The 27,029-nt window shown below is 40.0% G+C and overlaps 2 protein-coding genes across 2 annotated transcripts; both read left to right on the forward strand.

Annotated features, from left to right (window-relative positions):
- Positions 1 to 153: 153 nt before the first annotated feature.
- On the forward strand, positions 154 to 22,857 carry LOC102076759 (fucolectin-5-like). Its single transcript, XM_019364292.2, has 8 exons — positions 154 to 267; positions 661 to 716; positions 18,772 to 18,959; positions 19,258 to 19,281; positions 19,930 to 20,221; positions 20,628 to 20,776; positions 20,954 to 21,147; positions 22,819 to 22,857. Exons 3-8 carry the CDS (start codon positions 18,926 to 18,928, stop codon positions 22,855 to 22,857), a joined length of 732 nt encoding a protein of 243 aa, XP_019219837.1. The 5' UTR covers positions 154 to 267; positions 661 to 716; positions 18,772 to 18,925.
- On the forward strand, positions 2,015 to 5,225 carry LOC106098106 (snaclec rhodocetin subunit delta-like). The gene is made up of 3 exons (XM_019365126.2): positions 2,015 to 2,181; positions 4,151 to 4,299; positions 4,477 to 5,225. The coding sequence occupies exons 1-3, from the start codon at positions 2,060 to 2,062 to the stop codon at positions 4,824 to 4,826; spliced, it is 621 nt and encodes a 206-aa protein (XP_019220671.1). The 5' UTR covers positions 2,015 to 2,059; the 3' UTR covers positions 4,827 to 5,225.
- Positions 22,858 to 27,029: the final 4,172 nt, after the last annotated feature.

Consider the following 27,029-nt stretch of genomic DNA (forward strand, 5'->3'; position numbering starts at 1 on the left):
CGTTTTTTGCAGTGTATGTAACTGAACTGATTTCTTTTGACACACATCTTTTTTCTGACAGTCTGTCACCTAACCAGCCTCCTGCTGCTCAAGTCAGCTTCAGTCTGAAACTGCTTTTCATTAATCATATTTTTTAAGGTCTTGTTTCCCTCTGACAGCTTTGAATCAGCAGATGAGCAGGAGAGTGAGGGACATCAGGAGGAGACTGTGAAGCTCAGCGAGGACAGAGTCTGGCTCAGTGTTTGCATTTTTCTTCATCAGGACAAGGTACAGCATGTGACTGTAACCTCTGTTTTTCCATTCAGTATGTCACATGCAAACAGTAAACCAAAACATGAACCTCAGGGACACAGTGTTTCTTTTTCACTCTGCTTCATAAACCACTACTGCATTAGAAATAATTATTAACCCCTTAAGCACACGCACCTAACCCTAAATGCGATCTCCTCCCTTTTGCCCCCGTATCTGGGGGTGTTGGTGCTTAAGAGTTTAAACTCTCTCTCTCCTGTAGTTTGCCTTTTCTTCTGGTTCTGTTGTGGTCTTGGGTCTTTTTACACAGTGGTTTTGAGTTTTTTGGACACCATTCTTGGTTTTATTAGGATTTACACTGTTTCATATACTTTTCCCCTTACCATTATCAGACCTGTTCTTTTTCCCTAGATTTGACTATTATCTTCCCCCTCAGTGTATCATCACCTTGCATCAAGTCTCCATTGGTGATGTTCCCCTGTTTAGTCCTTCTTTTCTCTCCAATGTTTAGTTAAGTCTTGTTCTGCGTTCAGTTGTGTCTTCCTGTGTTTTTGCAGTAAATGTTGTTTTCTGTTCCTGGTGTGTGTACTTCCCCTGCCTCATCATGTTTATACTTTTTAGCTATGCTCCCACCTGTTTCCTCTTCCCTCTTAACCTTGGTTGCATTCCAAATGTATTTTCGATCTCATTTTCCTAACCTCTTTTACTTGACTTTTGAGGTCAAACATGAGTAGGAGAACTGATAAGGACTTTGGAAAAGAGAAGAGCCATGTGCTGAGAAATGGCACAACCTTGCACTGGTCTCCTTAACAGTGTCCACTGTGTTGAAACTAAAATGTGCAGAAGACTGACTATAAAATGTGCATGTTACTTAGCACAATGTGTTTTAACCCAGTTGTTCTATGCAGGTCATATGAATGAGAACAGGAAGAGAATATTTAAACGAGTGACTCAAATGTAAATCAAGTCTTTTTTTAAGTTTTACTTTGCAAACTGTGTATAATTTTAGGGTCTTTACCTTACAATGCAGCAAAAACCATGATGCTGCTTTACTTTGAAAGTCCCAGCAGCTTCTCTGTTCTCTGCTCCAGCTGCACAATGAGCACATTTATCTAATGTTCAAAGATCAAAGTAAGAACTACACTTCAAGACTGTGCATGACGACATGAATGATGAATGTGACTCCCTGCTCATTGTTTCAGTGAACATGGAGGGAGTTCTTAGTGAGACATTGCTCCACTGTATCATTATGTGAGTTATTAATGTGACATGGGTTCAGGTGTGCAGGTAGTTTGTTTAAGCTAGCTATATAGCGATTCACAATGCAAATCAGATGTAAAAGTCTGGGAATGCTTTGCCTACTGAACATAACAGCCTCACTCTGAGTGTAAACAGGAGAAATGTATATTTTCATGTTGGCAGTGATGATGGAAGTGACAGAAATACAAATCCAGCTGTGACTCAGAGAGGGGATCATATCAACATCAGTGTGTCTACAGAAAACTCCAGAGTGAGGGTAGAAGTCTTTTCTTTCTCTTATTAGAGGACACATTTGTGCAAAGAGTCTAAAGTAAAGATGCTGTGGAGTCTGTTGTTCATCACTTTGATTGGTAAGTGGATCATTTGATGTTCCTGCCTGGCACAGTGATGTTTCAATGATCCTTATAAAGAATGAAAAAGATCAAATATAACAGTTCAGTTTTACTGTGAGTTGATCCAAACTGCTCGATAAAGCAAAAGTCATTTCATGTAGTTTAAAGAGGATTTGACTTTAGTAAAGCTGGTTTCATTTCTGCCTGAGTATTGAAGGATGGTTTACATTCTGTGCTTTCTGCTGTATTACCAAACAACAATATCAGAGCTGGCAGTAATTCACTCATTCTTACATCGTTCTCTGAAACTTCACAGGAAGATCAACTCAACAGGATCCAGGTAAGAGTGCATTTCTAATCAGTTTCTTCAGGTTATATCAAAAAGTATGATGGTACTTCTGTTCTGAATATACTTATTTGTAAAGTAGCTGATAGGTTTGTAGCTTGAACCCGTTCGCTGGAACGTTGAAGACAATTTAATTACACAGCAAGCAAGACACGAGTAGGCAAGTTCTTTATGTTTTACGTGCACGGGAGAGAACCGAACAAACGCCGTTCCTTCGCTTGACCCCAGTTGCTCTCGTCCACTCTCCCGTAACACTGCTCTTTTATTGTGGTTACATGAATATGCATAGGTTCATTAACATATGACATCTTACATAGGTATGCATGTGAACAAAGAATACCCTGTGTGTGTGTGTGTGTGTATGTGTGTGTGTGTATGTGTGTATGTGTATGTGTGTATGTGTGTGTGGGGTCAAAGCATGACCCCATATATGACTTCCCTAAACCTGCTGGCCTGGAAGTCCAGCAGTTCATCTAAACAAAAGGCACTTAGACTACAACACGTTTATCCTACCATAAAACAATAAGACAAGGTACGACCTCTCCCATGCTCCTAAAATGTGGGTGTGAAAGTCAGAGAGCTCTGGAATGCATACAAAGCCTTTTACAGCCTACTAAAGATCACACATCCTATCACTACACAATCGATTATACACCTCTAAGCATATATGGGTAGATATTTCTAAGCATAAATGACAATCACAATACAAAACCTAACAGTAACGTATTTAATTTTATGCCTTTTAAATTATTTTTATATTTTATTTTTCAATTCATTTATTTGTTTGTGCATCACAGTAGACGTCATATCTGTGGGAACATGTTTCATGTGGGGATTTTCTGTTGGACTGAAGCAATTTTAGAAATATCTGTATAAATAAATGTTGTAAATGCAAATTTATATTGAATTATGTTCTATGAAACATGATCACTGTGATTTAGAAAAAAGTGCTGTGATAAATGTGCAGTCTTTGATATGTTTTGAGAGTCAAATTATTCATTTCATTAATTCTGATGAATTTTTATTCACCAACTACATTTATTCAACATTTATAATGTAGGGAGGCTGCTTGGAAATAATCTGTGAGTGTGTGTGTGTGTGTGTGTGTGTGTGTGTGTGTGTTAAATATGTTTGTCACAAAATATTCAGTCAGATTATGAAGCCATAATTCAGATTCATTATTTAGGAGTGAAAAGGAGATTTTTCCTAAAAAAAAAGAAACACTAGAAGACCCGGTCTGAAGTATTATTACCACTGACCTTGTTTCTTTCTTTTTTTCTTTTTTTTTTACTTTACTTTCAGTTACATCATCAGGATGTAGTCCAGGCTGGGAAACTATCAAACTGGATGACAAAGTGGCATTTAGTCTTCATTCTACACAGCCAATGGTGTCAACTACACTGCTGACAGAGCTTTGGACGGAAATATTACGAGATGTTCTCACACTTTACCCACTGAACCCATCAGCTGGTGGACAGTTGACTTACTGGGTCTATATGAAATTTCCTGCATCAGCATTTACAACAACTATCAATCAAATATTGATCTAAGAGGCGCTCGGATCCTCATCGGGAACTCATCTGAGAGAAATGCTGCTGACACCACTGAGTAATACCTTCATCTTACTTTGAATCATTCTGTTCTCAGTCAGGCTCCAGCATGTCCAATATTTTTAGATAATTATAATGAACATTTAAATGTCTTTAAACCCAGTAATACAGTAACACAGATGACCCTGTATCAGTTCTATCAAATGAAATAGGAGGTCTAATATAATGTGATGTGGTTTGGAATAATAATCAATTCTATGTCTATCTTCTAATTCTATTCTTCTCAGACAGCAGCTCACATTTATTATCCAGCTGTTCGACTGTCTCCGCTGTTTACAGCATGATTTAATCAAACAGAGCCAGAAACACAACTCTTTCTGTACATCTGTCCAACCTTTTGTCTTTTTTTACAGGTGTGCAACAATCAACACAACTACTAGTGGAGAAAATAAAACATTTAACTGTGAAAATGGACCAAAGTGGGGGCGTTATGTAACTGTGTACAAAAACACATCTGGGTTTGTAATTCTGTGTGAGGTGATGATGAAAGGCAGAAACAAAGGTACAATAAAACATTCTTACCCACTAAGTTAACTGGTCAGTCAGTAGAGTCAATATAAATGTGTAAATGTTGACAGTAAGAATTATGTGCTTGAATTAACACAGCATGTTAGACACTCAGAAACACTGTTTGGTTTGATGCTTCTAAGTTTCATGTTTTTGATGCTTTTCCTTTTAGAACTTCCCTTTAAACTGATTAAAGAGAACAAGGCATGGGAAGACGCCCTGTACCACTGCAGAGAGGAACACATGGATCTGGTTTCCATCCTTGATAAAGAGACCCAGGGCTGGGTTGGGTTGGAGGCTCAGAAGGCTGACACTCCCTTTGTCTGGCTGGGTCTTCACTACAGCTGCACCCTGGACCTCTGGTTCTGGGCTGATGATCATTGTGTAGATTTTGATCAGTGGGCTCCAGACAAGACAAGAACAGCAGACTGTAGCATGAGTGGTGCCATGAATACAAGTGGGAACCATTTGTGGTACAAGAAGTCTGTTTATGATAAATATAATTTCATCTGTGCAGTGTAAGAAGATCCATGGATTGGTTTAGTTTATTCAGTTAGACAGGTGTCAGTAGTGGCTTGTTGGGTTTTAGGAAACTTTCCTCTAAATCAAAGGTGATGGGTTCAGGCTCAGTGTAGCAGGAAGACAAACAGTGGAGAAATTAAGCAGAACTTTCATATTAACACTGAGAAACATGTTATTGTTTATTTTTTAACAATCTGTCCTCACTGCCTCCTCTTTGTGTCTGAAGTTACATCCAGTACAAACTCCTGCTGTATTTATTTTGATATGATGGTTATGTGAAACTAAAATAATCAGAGTCTAGGTATTTCTCACAAATCTTTAGATTATAAAATATATATTATTTTCAACTTATATATTCTTTTATTAAAACATGATTTCCTTGTGTCTGTCATGTGTGAACCTGCTTTAAAAATAAAACTGTAAATGGACACAAATGTTTGTCAGTTTAGTTTTCACACCTCACCATGTCATTACCAGGGTTTTAATAGTTTTGCAATTTTCATTAGTTTTTATTTTTATTTAGTTTTGACTTCAGATTTTCAATTTTATATTAGTTTTAATTAGTTTTTACCAATTGTTTGCTAGTTTAGTTTAGTTTTTATTTTTTTGAAAATCCTTAGTTTCCGTTTAGTTTTGATTAGTTTCAGTCATAGTTTTAGTTGTGTTTGCAATAATTAAGTGTAACAAAATCCCAGTTTCATCATATCAGTCATTCTCTTCTGCTTATCCTTGGGTATGTTGCTATTCCAGCTACCATACCCTGCACCCTGGACAGGTCGCCTGTCTGTCGCAGGGCTAACACGCAGAGACAGACAACTCACATTCCCACCTATGGGTTCTTTAAAGAAATAAATAAATAAATTAGGGCAGATGAACAACCGTTGATACCAGGCAACTATAAAAGGTATATCTTGGCCCCAATGAGACTATTAACTCTTGCAGCACCGGGTGTTCGTAATTTTGGTTCAAGTGAATTGATAAACCTTTTGAAGGCAATTGACTCACACAGTTATGTAGATATCCCAGTCCTGTTGTCTCGGGATGCATCACGCTGCCTTGCCTGGTGTTAGCTTCTGTTTCTGGGGATGAGGGTGGAGTGTGCTCCCTTACCTTCTCATGGTAAGCTAGGTTAGCCTTCTTGTGTGAGCTTTTCAAGTGCACTTTAAGGTTTGTGGGATTTTTTTCCCTTTAGAAATGTCCCTCATAATTGGTCTCGTTCCACTACAAGACACTTGCTTTATCCAAAACACAGTCATATTCAAAGTAATCCCAAATTGGAAGCTGGTGCTTTCTCCAGACTTTTCCTGACATGATTCTGCGCGTGGACAGAGCAGCAACACAGACGACTCGACTAACGTACTGCCACCTGCTGGCATAATGAGACACAGCAAGAAAAAAACCTGGAAACTAAACTTCTTTTTTACCCTTGACTATTGTGTGACATGCACACATCAACGAAAACTAAACACAGTTTTGCTATAAATTCAGTTAATTTTAGTTAGTTTTGTGAACACTCATTACAGTTTTAGTTAGTTTTCCTTTTTTCCTTTTTAGTTTTATTTCCGTTAACGAAAATGTTTTTTCACTTCTAGTTTTCGTTATTTCGTTAGTTTTAGTTAACGATAATAACCTTGGTCATTACCTGGTGGATTTGTGGTGTGGACACTTAACTTCGTGAACACTGTAACTCAAGAATGAGGTGATGTCGAATTTTCAAGTCTATGCCACAGCTGCATCTCCTAGGAGGAGGCTGGAGGGGAAACACAGGCAGCCACCAGTGTGGTGTGATGTTTCTATCAAGGTTATTCAGTGACTGCATCTGTGCATCAGATTGTCTCCTTTAAACACACTCTAAACACACATTCTACCTATGTCTTGTGCACAGCAGGACAACACATAATAATAATAACAATAATAATAATCATAATAATAAGAATAATCATAATAATAGCTCCGTAAAAGGCTTCGGATAGCAGTTGAAATGTCTTCACAGTTTTCATATGGAGAGAAATTTCTTTTTAAAAAGGCTTACAGATGTAAGTTTATGGTCATGAGAATTTGCATAATCATGACGAAGGAACTGACCTCCCAGCCCATTGTTCCTTCAGTGGGCTGGTTTCAGTCATTATGCAAATGTACTGTTTATAATATTGGGGAAACCTGCCGTCAGCTGAGACTCAAGAAGTCACTTGGATGAGTGACGAAACGTTTCTCCCACTGAAAACGCTACGTTCAGATGAACAGAATCAACCTTTGGGGAATAATAAATATAATAGTAATACTACTACTACTACTACTACTAATAATAATAATAATAATTATTATTATTATTATTATTATTATTATGTTGACATGTACTTCTGGCAGTGACTGACTGAGCAGCATCCTCTAACAGCTTCATGCTGTGTAGTAAAGTTGTTCCTCTCTGCAGTGGTTTTGTGACAGTGCTGCTCTGGATACTGAAGATTCTCTGGAGAAGCAGAAAGTCTACAAGTTCAGAGGTGACCTGGCTGTGAGACAAGGAAACTATTACACTCTATGTCACTCATTCAATTTAGTCTTTGCTAATGGAGTTCTTTCTTGGCTGGTATTTGTATAGCTGATAAACAAATGTCCATTCATGACCATCAGTTTACATTTTTATCAGCACCATCAGTATTGGAATATTTCCATGAGAATTGAACCTAGTTTGCTCATTTCAGTTTCCTACCCAACAAGTCGTCTCATTAAAAAGGGAATTTGTGTGGTTCCATTTCACACAGCCAAAAGTGCACAGATGTAGTCAGCAGTGTGTTATATTGTGTGTATTTATTGACAGTTCAAAACAACTTGACAATTTATTTTCGCCTTTATTTTGTAATTTAATTCGTCTTCAAGACCCAATAAAGTCTTACTTGTTATCATCTATCGTCCACCTGGGCCTTACACAGAGTTTCTCTCTGATTTCTCAGACTTTTTATCTGATTTAGTGCTCAGCTCAGATAAAATAATTATTGTGGGTGATTTTAACATTCATGTAGATGCTAAAAATGACAGCCTCAACATGGCATTTAATCTGTTATTAGACTCACTTGGCTTCTCTCAAAATGTAAAAGAACCCACCCACCACTTTAATCACACTCTAGATCTTGTTTTAACATATGGCATAGAAACTGAACATTTAACAGTGTTTCCTGAAAACCCTCTGCTGTCTGATCATTTCCTGATAACATTTACATTTACAATAATTGATTACACAGCAGTGGAGAGTAGACTTTATCACAGTAGATGTCTTTCTGAAATCGCTGTAACTAAGTTTAAGAATATAATCCACCCACTGTTATCATCTTCAATGCCCTGTACCAACATAGAGCAGAGCAGCTACCTGACGCTACTCCAACAGAGGTCGATTATCTTGTTAATAATTTTACCTCCTCACTACGTACGACTCTGGATACTGTAGCTCCTGTGAAAACTAAGGCCTCAAATCAGAAGTACCTGACTCCGTGGTATAATTCTCAAACACGTAGCCTAAAGCAGATAACTCGTAAGCTGGAGAGGAAATGGCGTGTCACAAATTTAGAGGATCATCATTTAGCCTGGAGAAATAGTTTGCTGCTTTATAAGAAAGCCCTCCGCAAAGCCAGAACATCTTACTATTCGTCACTGATTGAAGAAAATAAGAACAACCCCAGGTTTCTCTTCAGCACTGTAGCCAGGCTGACAAAAAGTCAGAGCTCTACTGGGCCAACCATCCCTTTAACGTTAACTAGTAATGACTTCATGAACTTCTTCACAAATAAAATTTTTATCATTAGAGAAAAAATTACCAATAATCATCCCACAGATGTAATATTATCTACAGCTACTCTTAGTACCATCAATGTTAAGTTAGACTCTTTTTCTCCAATTGATCTTTCTGAGTTAACTTCAATAATTACTTCCTCCAAACCATCAACGTGTCTTTTAGACCCCATTCCTACAAAACTGCTCAAAGAAGTCCTGCCATTAATTAATTCTTCGATCTTAAATATGATCAACCTATCTCTAATAATCGGCTATGTACCACAGGCCTTCAAGCTGGCTGTAGTTAAACCTTTACTTAAAAAGCCATCTCTAGACCCAGCTGTCTTAGCTAATTATAGGCCAATCTCCAACCTTCCTTTCATATCAAAAATCCTTGAAAGAGTAGTTGTCAAACAGCTAACAGATCATCTGCAGAGGAATGGCTTATCTGAAGAGTTTCAGTCAGGTTTCAGAGCTCATCACAGCACAGAAACAGCTTTAGTGAAGGTAACAAATGATCTTCTTATGGCCTCTGACAGTGGACTCATCTCTGTGCTTGTCCTGCTAGACCTTAGTGCAGCGTTCCATACTGTTGACCATAATATCCTATTAGAGCGATTAGAACATGCTGTAGGTATTACAGGTACTGCGCTGCAGTGGTTTGTATCATATCTATCTAATAGACTCCAATTTGTGCATGTAAATGGAATGGTAAAGGGTAAATGGACTGGTTCTTATATAGCGCTTTTCAACTCTTCTGAGCACTCAAAGTGCTTTACACAACTTGTGCATTCACACATTCGCACAAGCACATTGTTCTAAGTGTCGTTATAAAGAATGAAAAAGATCAAATATAACAGTTCAGTTTTACTGTGAGTTGATCCAAACTGCTCGATAAAGCAAAAGTCATTTCATTTAGTTTAAAGAGGATTTGACTTTAGTAAAGCTGGTTTCATTTCTGCCTGAGTATTGAAGGATGGTTTACATTCTGTGCTTTCTGCTGTATTACCAAACAACAATATCAGAGCTGGCAGTAATTCACTCATTCTTACATCGTTCTCTGAAACTTCACAGGAAGATCAACTCAACAGGATCCAGGTAAGAGTGCATTTCTAATCAGTTTCTTCAAGTTATAACAAAAAGTATTATTCTTCTGTTGTGAATATACTTATTTGGAAAGCAAAGTATTTAATTGTATGCCTTTTAAATTATTTTGATATTTTATTTTTCCATGTATTTATTTGTGCATCACAGTAGACGTCATATCTGTGGGAACATGTTCCATGTGGGGATTTTCTGTTGGACTGAAGCAATATTACAAATATCTGTATAAATATATGCTATAAATGTAAATTTATATTGAATTATGTTCTATGATACGTGATCACTGATTTAGAAATAAATGCTTTGATAAACCTGCAGTCTTTGGTGTGTGGGTGGGAGTGGATTATATTAAACAAGTCATCCTTCAGGATGCTTTGAGAGTCAAATTATTCATTTTATTAATTCTAATGAATTTTTTATTCACAAACTGCATACTTATTCAAAATTTATAATGAGGTTATAATGAGGTTGCTTGGAAATAATCTGTGTGTGTGTGTGTGTGTGTGTGTGTGTATGTTTGGCACAAAAGATTTATTCAGATCATGAAGATTCATTATTTAGAAGTGAAAAGGAGATTTTGATAAAGAAATACTAGAAGTCCTGGTCTGAAGTATTATTATCACTGACCTTGTTTTTTTTTTTTTTTAACTTTACATTCAGTTACATCATCAGGATGTAGTCCAGGCTGGGAAACTATCAAACTGGATGACAAAGTGGCATTTAGTCTTCAGTCTACACAGAGCTTTGAACGGAAATAATGCAACATGTTCTGACACTTTAGAACAGCCCATCAGCTGGTGGACAGTTGACTTATTGGGTCTATATGAAATTTCCTGCATCACCATTTACAACATAAAACAATCAAATATTGATCTAAGAGGCGCTCGGATCCTCATCGGGAACTCATCTGAGAGAAATGCTGCTGACACCACTGAGTAATACCTTCATCTTACTTTGAATCATTCTGTTCTCAGTCAGGCTCCAGCATGTCCAATAATTGAGATAATTATAATGAATATTTCAATGCATTTACACACTGAACAGCAACTCAGATAACCCTGTATCCGTTCTTTTTCTTTCTTTCTTTTTTTTTTTTATGCGCCTGTCCAGTTTTGCTCTTTTGCCATCAGAATTATTGTCTAACGGCGAAGAAAGATGCCCAACGGATTTACTTTACCAAATGGACCATCCCAGTCTATTTGATTCACCTTTTGTTTATTTTATTTTATTTTCACTTGTTAAATACGGGACAGACTTGACTGGGGAAAAGAAAGGGGAGAAAGAAAGGGAAAGAAAAACAGCGGGGAAGAGGGACGGGGATAAAGGGCAAAAAACAAAAAACAACAAAATAAGCAGACAAAAAATACATATATCAATCACCTGGATCACCTGTTGAGAGAGAAAAAAGAGAAAACAAGCAGAAAAAAAAGAGCAACATAATAAACAACATCACGATGATCTATGGGAATGTAACAGTAAAAACTAAATATTAAACATTATTGTGCAGCACGTAAGATCGACAGCGCACAGTGTGCTTTGAGGTAGGAGCCAAAAAGGGTGTAGTTAGTGTGTGTGAGCCCCCGTGTGTACACCTGTGAGCATGGACGCGCTTGTATTTAAAAGGTTCCTTCATGGAATGATCTGCTAGAGGGTGTGGGGAGCCACAGCCCCGTCCTCCAGGGCATGAAGCAGGTATGGAGGAGATCAAAACTCCAGACATCCAGAAGCCCCCAGAACACAAGAGACCAAGGTAGACCAACAGAGGGGCATCTGCGCCATCATCCCAGAAAGAGCTGAGGAGAGTCCCAGACGAGGGGTCACTCAGCAGCTGCGGAGCAGAAGCCGGGGGGGGGGGGTTGCAGTGACGTGCCGAGGGCACCCCACCCCCGAAGTGGCCCGAGCGAGCCCCAGGCTCCAGGCCCCGACAAGCAGCCACCAAGGAGTGAGCCGGTGTGTACCCGGACGCCCATCCCCCGACACAAAGAACCACCAACGCACCGATGTCTGAGGGCGTCTGCCACTGGCAGGGGAAGTGGTGGGGGGAGATAGGCCTCCATACCTTGGAGGGCCTGAGATGTCCCTAGAGAGGTGGCGTCTGATACCCGACCTGACATATAGACACAGACATACAGGCACACACAGATACAAACATCCATTCCCACCCTCATGCTCTCATATGCAATTACTCAACACTCACCCAACGTGGAGACAGACATAAAGAGACACTGTACACACAATCACACTCCTCAAGTGTACTCTAAGCCACAGGTCTAGGTACCCTTGCCCCTGGAGGGGGAAACTGCACCCAGACCCAGGTAGTGTTACCCTTTTCCCTGGGGTGGAGAGAAGCAGACTGCCCCGGCTCGGCAGCAGCAGGGAGGCCCCACATTCCGGACCCCAATCGGACGGCCAACTCCTCCTCCCAGCCTCCTCGCTCCAGCAGGCCGCAGAGAACGGGGGTGTGTGAAGACTCCAAACCTCCCTCCGCACGCTCATATGTAGTGTTGATGCATGTGTGTCCTAAGGTGCATTTAAAACCCAGGAGGGCATGGAGCTACCTGCCAGAGAGCAGCAGGTAAGCGCATAGCCCCTCCTGATAGCCCTCAATGTCTACATGTATTTAAAATTGAGAGGTGGGCAACGACGCCAGGGGGGAGGTTGTACACCCTGATGGTCTTTTGGAAACCGTGTAGCGTGCCCACCCCCAAGATCCTATATGTATGTGTAATGAGAGTGTGAGTAATGTGAATGTCTAAGTTGTGGGATAAAATTGAGGCAGAGGCAGCCAGAAGGGGACAGAGGGGGGGATGCCTCCCCTGCACCCTGGTGACACACCTTTACCCCAAGGCCCTGCATGTGTGGGTGATTTTGGTGGAGCGGGAAGAGGGAGGCAGCTGGAGATGGGGAGGGAAGGAAGGGAGGGGCAAGTGACCCCTCCCTGGGGCCAGCTCCCCCGCTGACCCAAGTAGGCACCCCGGTACTCTGCAACCCGCCAGGGAAAGGGGGGCCCAGGCCCATCCGGACCGGGGCCTGTATCCGTTCTATCAAATGAAATAGGAAGTCTAATATGATGTGATGTGGTTTGGAGTAATAATCAAGTAAATGTGTAGAATATAAAATCTTTATTTATTCTCATTTTCCTTTGTTGTTTTCCTTTTTTCTAAAATGTTCTCAGACAGCAGCTCACATTTATTATCCAGCTGTTCGACTGTCTCCACTGTTTACAGCATGATTTAATCAAACAGAGACAGAAACACAACTCTTTCTGTACATCTGTCCAACCTTTTGTCTTTTTGTTTTTTTTTCCAGGTGTGCCCTATGTAACTGTGTACAAAAACACACCGGGGTGACGATGAAAGGCAGAAAAAAAGGTACAATAAAACATTCTTACCCACTAAGTTAACTGGTCAGTCAGTAGAGTCAATATAAATGTGTAAATGTTGACAGTAAGAATTATGTGCTTGAGTTAACACAGCATGTTAGACACTCAGAAACACTGTTTGGTTTGATGCTTCTAAGTTTCATGTGTTTGATGCTTTTCCTTTTAGAGCCATTTAAACTGATTAAAGAGAACAAGACATGGGCAGACGCCCTGTACCACTGCAGAGAGGAACACATGGATCTGGTTTCCATCCTTGAGGAAGAGACCCAGCGCTGGGTTGGGTTGGAGGCTCAGAAGGCTGACACTCCCTTTGTCTGGATGGGCCTTCAATACAGCTGCACCCTGGACCTCTGGTTCTGGGTTGATGATCATTGTGTAGGTTTTGATCGGTGGGCTCCAGATGAGACAAGAACAGCAGACTGTAGCATCAGTGGTGCCATGAATACAAGTGGGAACCATCTGTGGTACAAGAAGTCTGTTTATGATAAATATAATTTCATCTGTGCAGAGTAAGAAGATCCATGGATTGGTTTTGTTTATTCAGTTAGACAGGTGTCAGTAGTGGCTTGTTGGGTTGCAAGAAACCTTCATCTAATAAATCAAAGGTGATGGGTTCAGGCTCAGTGTAGCAGGAAGATAAACAGTGGTGAAATTAAGCAGAGCTTTTCTACTAACACTAGGAAACATGTTATTGTTTATTTTTAACAATCTTCTACAGCCTACTTCACGTCTACGTCTTCACTACCTCCTTTGTGTGTCTGAAGCTACATTCAGCGCAAACTTCTTTTGTATTTATTTTGATATGCACATACCACTGGCAGCCACCAGTGTGGTGTGATGTTTCTATCAAGGTTATTCAGTGACTGCATCTGTGCATCAGACTGTCTCCTTTAAACACACTGTATAATTCTACATATGTCTTGCTCAACAAGATAACACATAATAATAATAATAATAATAATAATAATAATAATAATGGCTCTGTAAAAGACTTCGGATAGTAGTTGAAATTTCTTCATGGTTTTTATATGAAGAGAAATTTATTTTTAAAAAGGCTCACAGATGTGTACATTCTGATCTACAAGTATAAAGATTCACAAATGTAAACTGTAGTGTAATAATAAATATTATTATTATTATTATTTAATGTTTAAACATAGAGGAAGCTGAGTAGCTGCTGCATCATGGAGACATGTACTTCTCTGGCAGTGACTGACTGAGCAGCATCCTCTAACAGCTTCATGCTGTGTAGTAAAGTTGTTCCTCTCTGCAGTGGTTTTGTGACAGTGCTGCTCTGGATACTGAAGATTCTCTGGAGAAGCAGAAAGTCTACAAGTTCAGAGGTGACCTGGCTGTGAGACAAGGAAACTATCAGGTACTGTCACTCATTCAATTTAGTCTTTGCTAATGGAAGTGTTTTGTAGCTGGTATTTGTATAGCTGATAAACAAGTGTTCCTGTGCAGTATGTTCTGTTCTTTCTAATCAGACAAATAAGGCCACGATTCTCTGAAAACAGTATTTCTTATGAATCAGCAGTATCATGCATCATAAAACAATATCATTCATTCACAACACATCAGCAGTCTAATGTAATGCAAATCAGTTCAATAAATGTAATAGTTATCCCCTTCTTCTAAGTCAGGAGAATAATGCAAACTAAAACTACATAATAATTTCACAATCTTTAATTAGGGGTATAACGTGGCATAAGATGATATAATAATCTTACAGAAGTTATAGACATTTGAAATGAGAATAAGAAAGAAAAGTATTTCTTTGTCCCCCCCTTTCCCTGGTAATGCCTTGCCTGGCCCCCTGGCAAAACTTTGCTACACCCGCCGCTACACAGTTAACAGCTGTCAGCTACGTAGAAAAGGATCCTGGTGTTATTTGTCTCTCAGAAACGGTTCATAACTTCCTTTCACTTCAACTCATTCATGTCACCTAAAAGGTAAACCTGTTTCTCCATCACCTGTTCAGCTCTGATGATTCACTAAGGACATCTCCTGGTTTCATCTTCATGTTTCCATCTCACCAGATATCCAAAGTGATATCATCACCAGCAGCTTTTACGGTGTTGTGCCAAAAAGTGATTGTCTGCCAGAAAGTGATTGCTGTCTGCATGAGCGCGCGCAGCGGCTTAAAGCTGTAGCACCCAGATTACTTACGTAGACAGCTACTTTCATGCAACTGATATAAAGATGCAAAAAACAAAAAAACATTCATACTTTTGTTATCAGGTAAAGCTATGCATTTATGGAACTTTAACGTTTCTTGTAACCAAATTATGACGCTTGTCAGAAGTTTGCAGTGTATAGCAAAGTCACGAATAACTGCAGGCAGCACGATGTAATAATTAATGCCTACAGTTCTAGTATATCTACTGCTGTTGTTTATATTGGTTATGAGACTGCAGAATAGTAGTTAAAACAATAAAGACCTATTGTGCCAGTATCCCCATGACTTTTTCTCGTTTTTTGAGAATAATGACTGAGAACATGCCATTTTAGGGCTGCCAAAAAGTGACTGGGGCCTATAACTTGTGACTGACATACTGTTTGTACTGCAGACTTGCTGGATATCATTCAGAAGGGTTATATGTGACACATTATACTGCAAATTTAATATATATATATATATATATATATATATATATATATATATATATATATGTATATATATATATATATATATATATATATATATGTATAGATATATATATGTATACCTTGCCCCCAGTAACTACAATTCTAACATGTGAAGAAACACAGAATACTGGAATAATTAAACAAATAAATTGAAATCACAGCTGAACTCAAAAGTTGGGAACAATAATGAAAGCCATCCAGAATCAAACACATAAATGAATTAATTAATAAACAAACAAATAAATGAAGAATTTTGGATACAAGGATACAAAACACAACGTAATTGTGTTTTGTTGTTATATAAGCTGTGCTCACGGCCACTTTAAGAGGTATCTCTTCCAAGTAACATGCTGGACTTCTGTGTTCTTTCTGAACTACCTCAGTTCTTGGTAAAAGATGCTCTTTTGCATACCCTGAGATGAGTCCGACTACCGTGGTGTCATCAGAAAACTTGATGATGATGTTCACCAAGAACATCTTTTCAGCACAAAGTTCAGCTTCTTTACCTTTTTTCAGTAGAAGGTTCTGCTTCTTTACCTCTTTTCAGCAAAAAGTTTTCTTTTCAGCACAAAGTTCATCTTCTTCACCTCTTTTCAGCACAAAGTTCATCTTCTTCACCTCTTTTCAGCACAAAGTTCATCTTCTTTACCTCTTTTCAGCACAAAGTTCATCTTCTTCACCTTGTTACGGCCCTAGCAGGGCCTTCTGCACTTGTGTGGGTGTGGTGTTGTTCTCTCTCCGTCTCCTCTCTTGCTCCACCCCTCTGTCTCTCTTTTACTCTGCCCTCTCTACAGGACGCACCTGCTGTTCATTACCCTGGTTGGCACCTGGACCCAGTCAGCAACCACCTCTCTGAGGTTATATAGGCTGGGGAAGAACGTGTGATAGAGGGATGTTTCTCTGGTATCTCTACATTGTGTTCTAGGTCCTATCAGGTCCTATTGTGTGATTGTTCTACCTGTGGTGTGGAGTTGTAGGAGTAGTGGGGAGAGTAGCTGCTTCATGTGAGTAGTGTGGTCTTGTGGGCCTCAACAGCAGCAGCAGAGCTTGATGTCATCATTTTTCCTCCATGGATAGATGATCCAGCAACAACACTTTTGCCCTGCAGTACTACCGACTGTCCACTACTGGCCAAGTTGGTCACATGACTAAAAACTATGTTGGAGGACAAACCCAATACATTTGGATCAAAAGATGCGCACGTGCGAGAAGCACTTTTTTCTTTTTCTTTTTTTGTCCCTGTCCCATTCAGTACTGTAGCAATCAGAATTATAGTCTGAAGGCCAAGAAAAATGCCCAAAGGATTTATTTTTCCAAGTGGATCGTTATGGCTTTGCCATGGTCCATGTGAGGGACCAGGCAACAAAGGCATAAAGGACACAGGAAAAAATGTCTCCAAGATGCTTTTTTAAAATGTTTATTTTAAACTCCAAACAAAGCTAAAAGAAAAAGACAAAATTCAAAAATATAATTAGCAGGCCCATAAAAGAGGTCAACTAAATATAACTCTACAAAAAGTAATTTCCAGAAACTTAAACAAATAAAGTGGATGCAACTTGACTCACAAACTGACCTAAACACAAAGACACAGGAGGGTAGCTTTTATAATGGTTTGACCAAACCATTTACACACAATAGGGGGAAACAAAAAACAAATACTAATACTAACTAAGAACAAAATAACACAACTAAACCTAAAACACCTCTGTTTAGAAACATTTTTAGAAAGACCACACAATGCTATTATGTGTGCGCTTCATAATATCATTGTTAAGTTTAAGTAAGAACATTAATGAATTATATTAGTGAAGCAAGTGCAAACCAAACTAATAAAGTAAATAAATGGACTTGTGAGACAGTGAGAGAAGACAGTAAAAAATCTGTTTGATCACCTGCTGGAAAAAAAAAAGACAACACAGTAGGGAGACCACAGCAACAACCTAGATAAGTATAAGTAACGGTAAATAATAAATATTGAATGTTACTGAGCAGCACACAAAACGAACAACGCACGGTATGCTTTAAGGCAACAGCAAAGGAAGATATAGTGTGTACACCTGTGTGCATGCGTTTCCCACACCCATAGCCCTGCCCCCCAGGACATGAAGCAGGGATGGAGGAGATCCAGGCCCCAGACATCTAGAGGCTCCCCAGAGAGTGAAAGCCCTAGGAGGACCACTGGAGGGGCAGCCACACCACCCACCCTGACAGAGATGAGGAGAACCCGAGATGGGGGGTCACACACAGCAGCCACAGTTAGAAGCTACAGGGGACTGCGGTGACGTGCCCCAGGCTCTGCTGGCAGCCAGCTGCCTGAGGTCTGAGGGCCCCCCGCCTTTCGGTAGGGGCCCGGCCGAAATACGGGCGCCAGGCCCCACCAAGCAGCCATCGGGAGTGAGCCAGTACATACCTGAGCGCCCAGCCCCGGACACTGAGATCCACCACCGCACAAACGCCTGAGGACATCAACCACTGGTAGGGAGTGTGGTGGGGGGATATCGGGCCCCACACCTGGGAGTGGGGGCTTCATAGACATAGAGATACAGGCACACACAGACACAAACATGAATTCCCTCCCTCATGCACACATATACAAATACTCGGCAGTGTGAGAAGCACTTTGCTATAAATAATTCTGCATGTAACATGAAATCCAGACTAAATGCAGATGCAGAGCAGAAAGAAAGACACAATGATGGACTTGTGAGGGTTTTTTCCCCAGCAGCTTAATAATGAATGACCGATTGTTAATAATATTTCTTGTTTTCTTTAAAGTAGAACAAAGGTCCACCTGTTGAAATGTCACTGAATATCTTTTATAAACACAGCCTCCACTGGTGAAGTAAATTTCCTGGTATACTAAAGTATTTGCATGTGCTGCTACTTGGATGCACACACAGTGTTGGTTGAACATGGTGATCATAACAATCACGGTATGTTCACGTCTGCAAATCAGATGTAAAAGTCTGGGAATGCTTTGCCTACTGAACATAACAGCCTCACTCTGAGTGTAAACAGGAGAAATGTGTATTTTCATGTTGGCAGCTATGAGGGAAGTGACAGAAGTACAAATCCAGCTGTGACTCAGAGAGGGGATCATATCAACATCAGTGTGACTACAGAAAACTCCAGAGTGAGGGTAGAAGTCTTTTCTTTCTCTTATTAGAGGACACATTTGTGCAAAGAGTCTAAAGTAAAGATGCTGTGGAGTCTGTTGTTCATCACTTTGATTGGTAAGTGGATCATTTGATGTTCCTGCCTGGCACAGTGATGTTTCAGTGATCGTTATAAAGAATGAAAAAGATCAAATATAACAGTTCAGTTTTACTGTGAGTTGATCCAAACTGCTCGATAAAGCAAAAGTCATTTCATTTAGTTTAAAGAGGATTTGACTTTAGTAAAGCTGGTTTCATTTCTGCCTGAGTATTGAAGGATGGTTTACATTCTGTGCTTTCTGCTGTATTACCAAACAACAATATCAGAGCTGGCAGTAATTCACTCATTCTTACATCGTTCTCTGAAACTTCACAGGAAGATCAACTCAACAGGATCGAGGTAAGAGTGCATTTCTAACCAGTTTCTTCAGGTTATATCAAAAAGTATGATGGTACTTCTGTTCTGAATATACTTAGTTGTAGAGTAAAGTATTTAATTTTATGCCTTTTAAATTATTTTTATGTTTTATTTTTCCATTTAACATGTTCCATGTGGGGATTTTCTGTTGGACTGAAGCAATATTACAAATATCTGTATAAATATATGCTATAAATTTAAATTTATATTGAATTATGTTCTGTGATACGTGATCACTGTGATTTAGAAATAAATGCTTTGATAAACATGCAGTCTTTGGTGTGTGGGTGGGAGTGGATTATATTAAACAGGGTCATCCTTCAGGATGTTTTGAGAGTCAAATTATTCATTTTATTAATTCCGATTTTATTCACCAACTGCGTGTGTGTGTGTGTATGTGTGTGTGTATGTGTGTGTGTGTGTGTGCGTGTGTGTGTCTGTGTGTGTGCTAAATATGTTTGCTACAAAGATTTAGTCAGATCATGAAGTCATAATTCAGATTCATTATTTTGGAGTGAAAAGGAGATTTTCCTAAAAAACCCTAGAAGACCCGGTCTGAAGTATTATTACCACTGTTTTTCTTTTTTTTGTTTTTTGTTTTTTTAACTTTACTTTCACTTACATCATCAGGATGTAGTCCAGGCTGGGAAACTATCAAACTGGATGACAAAGTGGCATTTCAGTCTTCAGTCTACACAGCCAGTGGTGTCAACTACACTGCTGACAGAGCTTTGGACGGAGATAATACGACAGGTTCTCACACTGTACCACAGCCCATCAGCTGGTGGACAGTTGACTTATTGGGTCTATATGAAATTTCCTGCATCAGCATTTACAACGTAAATCAAGACAATATTGATCTAAGAGGGGCTCGGATCCTCATCGGGAACTCATCCGAGAGAAATGCTGCTGACACCACTGAGTAATACCTTCATCTTACTTTGAATCATTCTGTTCTCAGTCAGGCTCCAGCATGTCCAATATTTTTAGATAATTATAATGAATATTTAAATGTCATTAAACCCAGTAATACAGTAACACAGATAACCCTGTATCAGTTCTATCAAATGAAATAGGAGGTCTAATATAATGTGATGTCGTTTTGGGTAATAATCAAGTATGTGTAGAATATCAAATTTTTATTCTCATTTTCCTTTGTTGTTTATTTGTAGGTGTTTTCCTTCTTTCTAAAATGTTCTCAGACAGCAGCTCACATTTATTATCCAGCTGTTCGACTGTCTCCACTGTTTACAGCATGATTTAATCAAACAGAGACAGAAACACAACTCTTTCTGTACATCTGTCCAACCTTTTGTCTTTTTTTACAGGTGTGCAACAATCAACACAACTACTAGTGGAGAAAATAATACATTTAATTGTGAAAATGGACCAAAGTGGGGGCGTTATGTAACTGTGTACAAAAACACATCTGGGTTTGTAATTCTGTTTGAGGTGACGATGAAAGGCAGAAACAAAGGTACAATAAAACATTCTTACCCACTAAGTTAACTGGTCAGTCAGTAGAGTCAATATAAATGTGTAAATGTTGACAGTAAGAATTATGTGCTTGAATTAACACAGCATGTTAGACACTCAGAAACACTGTTTGGTTTGATGCTTCTAAGTTTCATGTTTTTGATGTTTTTCCTTTTAGAGCCATTTAAACTGATTAAAGAGAACAAGACATGGGAAGACGCCCTGTACCACTGCAGAGAGGAACACATGGATCTGGTTTCCATCCTTGATAAAGAGACCCAGGGCCGGGTTGGGTTGGAGGCTCAGAAGGCTGACACTCCCTTTGTCTGGATGGGCCTTCAATACATCTGTGGCTTCGGCTTCTGGATCTGGGTCAACGATCAGTGTGTATTTTTTGATCAGTGGGCTCCAGATGAGACAAGAACAGCAGTCTGTAGCACGAGGGCTGCCATGAATACAAGTGGGAACCATCTGTGGTACAAGAAGTCTGTTTATGATAAATATAATTTCATCTGTGCAGTGTAAGAAGATCCATGGATTGGTTTTGTTTATTCAGTTAGACAGGTGTCAGTAGTGGCTTGTTGGGTTTTAGGAAACTTTCCTCTAAATCAAAGGTGATGGGTTCAGGCTCAGTGTAGCAGGAAGATAAACAGTGGTGAAATTAATCAGAACTTTTCTACTTACACATTTAGAAATATTTTATTGTTTATTTTTAACAATCTTCTACAGCCTACTTAACTGTCTTCACTGCCACCTTTGTGTGTCTGAAGTTACATTCAGCACAAACTTCTGCTGCATGTATTTTGATATGATGGTTATGTGAAACTAAAATAATTAGAGCTATTTTTTTTCTTGAATTTAAAACATGATGTTCTCGTGTCTGTCATGTGTGAACCTTGTGTAAAAATAAAACTGCAAATGGAGCACAAATGTTTGTCAATTCATTTTTTTCACCTCACCACATCATCACGCCACCTGGTGGATGGGTGATTTGGAGACCCAACCTGGTGAAAATAATAACTTAAGAATGAGGCGATGTCAGATTTTCAAATCTATGCCACAGCTGCATCTCCTAGGACAGGGGTGGCCAACCAGTCAGAGACCAAGAGCCACTTTTTTTTTTACTGTGTTACCGCAAAGAGCGACATCATACACATGGGCACACATGAACATCACCCATCCCTTCCCCCCTCTCTCTCCCTCTCTCTCTCTCTCTCTCTCTCACAGACACACACACACACACACACACACACACACACACCTCTGCTTCCCCAGATTTATTTTAAATGTCACACACCAACATGATAATGACAGAAATGGAGCCCTACAGTACTAAAACCACAGGCCAGTCATTTTCAACAATGAACATTGTGTGCACTGTCTCACACACACAAACGCTCAGTTCAACCAAGTCCACGAACAAAAATATAATAATCTACAACAGCATTTTTCTTTTACAATGCATGTTGTTTAGTGGGACTTCTGGCATTCCTTGCCTTGAACAATCCACTTCAAATCTGGCTTGTATTCCGTTGTTGCCACTCGAAACAATTCTTTCACATGAGTGTCAGTCAGAACAGATCGATGCTTTGATTTCACATGTTTTAGGGTAGAAAACACAGACTCGCAGACGTATGTTGACCCAAACATTGACAGTATCTTAAGCGCAGCCCGTTTGACATTGGGGTATTTTTCCATTGGCACACTTTTCCAGAACTCAATGGTCCCTTCCCTTAAAGCAGGTTTCAATTGGTCCTCCTCACAAAGATCGATCATCTCCAACTCAGCCGCAGCTTCATCTGTGACTAGCGGGACTTTCAAACAGCCGGTCTCTGCATTAAATGGGTCGACAAGGAACGTAATCTGTGGCCTTTTCAATTGTAGATCATGGAACCGGGTCACAAAGCTTTCGTGCAAGTTTTCAATCAGCGTTGCATATCTGGCTCTTTGCTTACTCAGGGCAGCGCTGGCGACTTGCCCGCTGGCTTTTAGCAGAGTGGGAAAATGTGTTAAATCTCCCTTTTGAATATGTGTCTTGAACAGCTTCAGTTTGTTGACAAACGCGAACACACTTTGCACTAGGTCAGGAAGCATTACCCTGCGGGGTCAGGTTCAGTCTGTCCAAGTGACACAGTATGTCGACCAAAAAGGCCAGATCCATAATCCACTTGAGGTCCGAGAGCTCGGGATAGTTCTTGTCCTTCTCTTCCATAAACAGTTTCACGGCATCCAAAAGCTCAAAGAAGCGAGAGAGTACCTGGCCTTTTGACAGCCACCTCACAGTGCAGTACAGCGGCAGGTCACCTGGAAGCCCTTGGTCCAGCTCAGCGATGAGATTCTTAAATTGCCTGTGGTTAAGCGCATGTGTGCGGATATAGTTGACGATTTCCATCACAGGCTTCATGACGTTATCTAAATTCAATGATTTAGACACGAGTTGCTCCATGTGGATGATGCAGTGGAAATTCCAAAAGTCAGGAATAGTTTGGTCAGCTTTGCACAGCCCCACAAGCCCGTTCACAGATCCCATCATGGCTGGTGCTCCATCCGTGGCTATTGCAGTTAATTTTGTCATGGGCAGATTTGCTTCTTCAAATGCAGCCATCATGGTTTCTTTCACATCTATGCCACAGGTTCTGTCTTTTAATGGCACAATATCCAGGAGTTCTTCTTTGATCACACAATCGTTTGACACAGACCGTGCAAATATTGCCAACTGAGGCTTGTCTTGTATATCACAACTCTCATCCAATGCGACACTAAAATACTCACATGCTTGAAGGTCAGAGTGCAACTGTGATTCAATAGCCGTGTTAATGTCCGATATTCTGTGTTCAACAGTGTGGCGGTGGGACAGTTGGACGTCTGATACCATGCGTTTTAATTTGTCGTTTTCAGGAGACAAGATTTCAACAACGTCACTGAGGCATTTTTTAACAAACTCCCCTTCATTGTATGGCTTTTTAGCCCGTGCAATGTTCCAAGCCAGCTGATAGGATGCGAGCGTTATGGTCTCTGACCGCTTTGTAAATTTTTGGAAAAACTGTATCTGCTTTTCTGCCTGACTTTTCAAAGTGGCCAACTCGTGCTTGCGAAGTTCAGTCCCTTTTGGAAATTCCTGGTCGATGTTAGCATGGAGTGAGCTGAAGTGGCGCTGAAGATTTGAAGCTTTGAAATGCGCTAATGACAAGGCAGAATGGCTTGCCATTGCGTTCAACAAAAAAATATAAACTCTCCCACTCTGTTAAAAACGTCCTGTGTTCATCTTCATATTTTCTTTTTGCTGTGCATTTTTTCCCTGCCATTTTAAGGGCGAACTTGCTCCTACTGGGAAACTTTGCGGTATTTTCATCTCACACACATGCGCATTTGATGAAAATACCGTATTGAACTCAAGCGAAGCGAACGCGCAAATTTTAAAACAACAACACACACACAAAAAACCCCAAAACACAAACACAAACTTTGATATGAACGTAAGAGCCGCATGAAACCAGGCAAAGAGCCGCATGCGGCTCGAGAGCCGCGGGTTGGCCACCCCTGTCCTAGGAGGAGACTGGAGGGGAAGCACAGGCAGCCACCAGTGTGGTGTGATGTTTCTATCAAGGTTATTCAGTGACTGCATCTGTTTTTCAGATTGTCTCCTTTAAACACACTGTATAATTCTACACGTCTTGCTCAGCAAGACAAATAATAATAATAATAATAATAATAATAATAATAATAATAATAATAATAATAATAATAATAATAATGGCTCTGTAAAAGGCTTTGGATAGTAGTTGAAATTTCTTCATAGTTTTTCTTCATAGTTTTTATATACAATTTATTTTTAAAAAGGCTCACAGATGTGTACATTCTGATCTACAAGTATAAAGATTCACAAATGTAAACTGTAGTATAATAATAAATATTATTATTATTATTATCATTATATTGATGTTTAAACAGAGAGGAAGCTGAGTAGCTGCTGCATCATGGAGACATGTACTTCTCTGGCAGTGACTGACTGAGCAGCATCCTCTAACAGCTTCATGCTGTGTAGTAAAGTTGTTCCTCTCTGCAGTGGTTTTGTGACAGTGCTGCTCTGGATACTGAAGATTCTCTGCAGAAGCAGAAAGTCTACAAGTTCAGAGGTGACCTGGCTGTGAGACAAGGAAACTATCAGGTACTGTCACTCATTCAATTTAGTCTGTGCTAATGGAGGCCTTTTGTAGCTGGTATTTGTACTTTCAAGGTGTTGCTTTAATATTTAAAATGACCAATGTTGTGGAAGTTTTCCATTAAATAAAGCCTGCAGATGAGTGGTGAGCGATAGCCAACATTCTTTTAATCAAAGCACACAAAGAACAGACAACCAAGCTTGGTGGAGAGCCTGCATGACCACGGGGCAGGGTCAGCAGAGTCTCACTGAGCCTAGTGTGGCTCTCAGTTAAATACCCTTCTCCAGGAACAAAAGGCAGTACACAGTTGTTTCACACCTTAAGGTTCACACTACCTTGCTACCTCCCAGAGTCCTCGAAGAGACAAAAGACTCTCCCTCCTGTGGAGTTGTCTGCTTCCCCCAACTTCCTAAATAGACCCCCACCATTTGTCTTACAGTATGAGTGTCAGACATGTTAAAATCACCAAGGCATTACAATAACGTGATTAATACATAAGTGAAAGAAATTCCATTACAATCCCACCCTTTGATTCTTAAATCAAGAATCACATTAATACCAGAATTTCTTTCCTGACATTCTGTAATCACATCAACATTATTTTACACTTAAAGGAGTTTCACACTGTGTATCCTCACTTCACTGTTCTCCCACCACCCTTTGTTCATCTTTAATCTTCCCCCCAATCTAAGCTCTCACATGCAAATGGCAACAACAATGATACAGAGGAAAGGTCTTCTCCAGAGTGTCAAAGTACTTTGCATGGCAAAGTGAAAAAGCATTAGATGGTCATTCCCAGTCCCCGGTCATGGCTCCTGGTGTCTGTGCCATTTACAGAGTTATAATTCCAACGCTGATCTTCCTCTGCGCTGTCACTTTTGGAGCTTGGCACGCTCTCTCCATCCCTCGATTTCTGTTCCAACGCAGCTGTAGATTTAAGGCAGAGCACGTCGTACACCTTAGTTGTCTTCCTCAACGTCAACGGCGAAACTCTTTCATTTTATTTTAAGATTTTGCTGTTCAAAATCTCCTCGTGACAATCATTTCGAAGCCCAGGGGTGCAGCCCACTGTTGTTTGTCTGCTGTCCTGCAGATGGTCCCTGCTTCTCACTGGTCCTGTTGAAGCGTTCTCTCCCGGTCGTGGTCTGTATCTGCGTCAATCCTTCCATATCTCTCATGTCACGGTCACTGCAATTTAAAATGAAAGCTTCCACAGAAAACCCTCTTTTGCCCTATGTCAGCTTAGCACAATTAGACATGCACAATGAAGTTGTACGTTGTCTCTTAAAAATTCTCAGGGATTCTCCCCTGGAGTAGCTTCACTCCAGGCCCTGTTGTAAGAAAAAGGTAAAATATTAGCCAGTGGTGTGTCCTGCTGTAAATCATGTGATTAGATCCCACGATTAACCCTTTGCTGTGGAAAAATAGATGTTAGCGCAGCGCATCTGTATGCACACTTTCTCACAGTGACCTCTGCACTGTAAACAATACAAGGTCATGAATAACACACTGCTGGTAAATTCACAAAGACTCAGAAAGTGGTAATTAAAAGGTTAAGTTGGCATGGCCCAAAGGTCATGCAACCTGTTGCTGTCACCTTTCTGCTCCTGTAAAAAGAAATATACCTACATACATCCACCCTTTTGTCAGGTCATGGTGGAGGTGCAATCTTGCATACTGGTGTCAAGTCAGTCAAGCTTTTGTCAGTCCAGTCAGTCCCCATTTTTATTTGCTGACAGTAGAACCTCGTGACGCAATAAGTTTCTACTGCCAGCAATGACGTCATTTCAAAAAAGAAAGAAAATTTAGACTGGATTACCTCGCTGAATCCGTTTTGACAGGGACTTGTTTTCTGATTGTCCCAAATAAGTGGCTTTCTCCCGAGCCCATTTTAATTTTTTGGAGAAACTCACTTGCGATTGTTCAACATGTTGTGTAGCGCTTTCGGTCCCGATCTTGCAGGCCTGCTTCAAAAAAGAAAATTGCTAAACAAAAAAAAATCTCAGTGCACTGTTAAAAATCAAAACAATATGAAGGCCTCTTTTTAGAAGTTGTCTAAGCATGCTCTCTTAGAATGATAGATCAAAACAA

This window comes from Oreochromis niloticus, linkage group LG11 (assembly GCF_001858045.2).
Source record: "Oreochromis niloticus isolate F11D_XX linkage group LG11, O_niloticus_UMD_NMBU, whole genome shotgun sequence".
Taxonomy (NCBI): Eukaryota; Metazoa; Chordata; class Actinopteri; order Cichliformes; family Cichlidae; genus Oreochromis; species Oreochromis niloticus.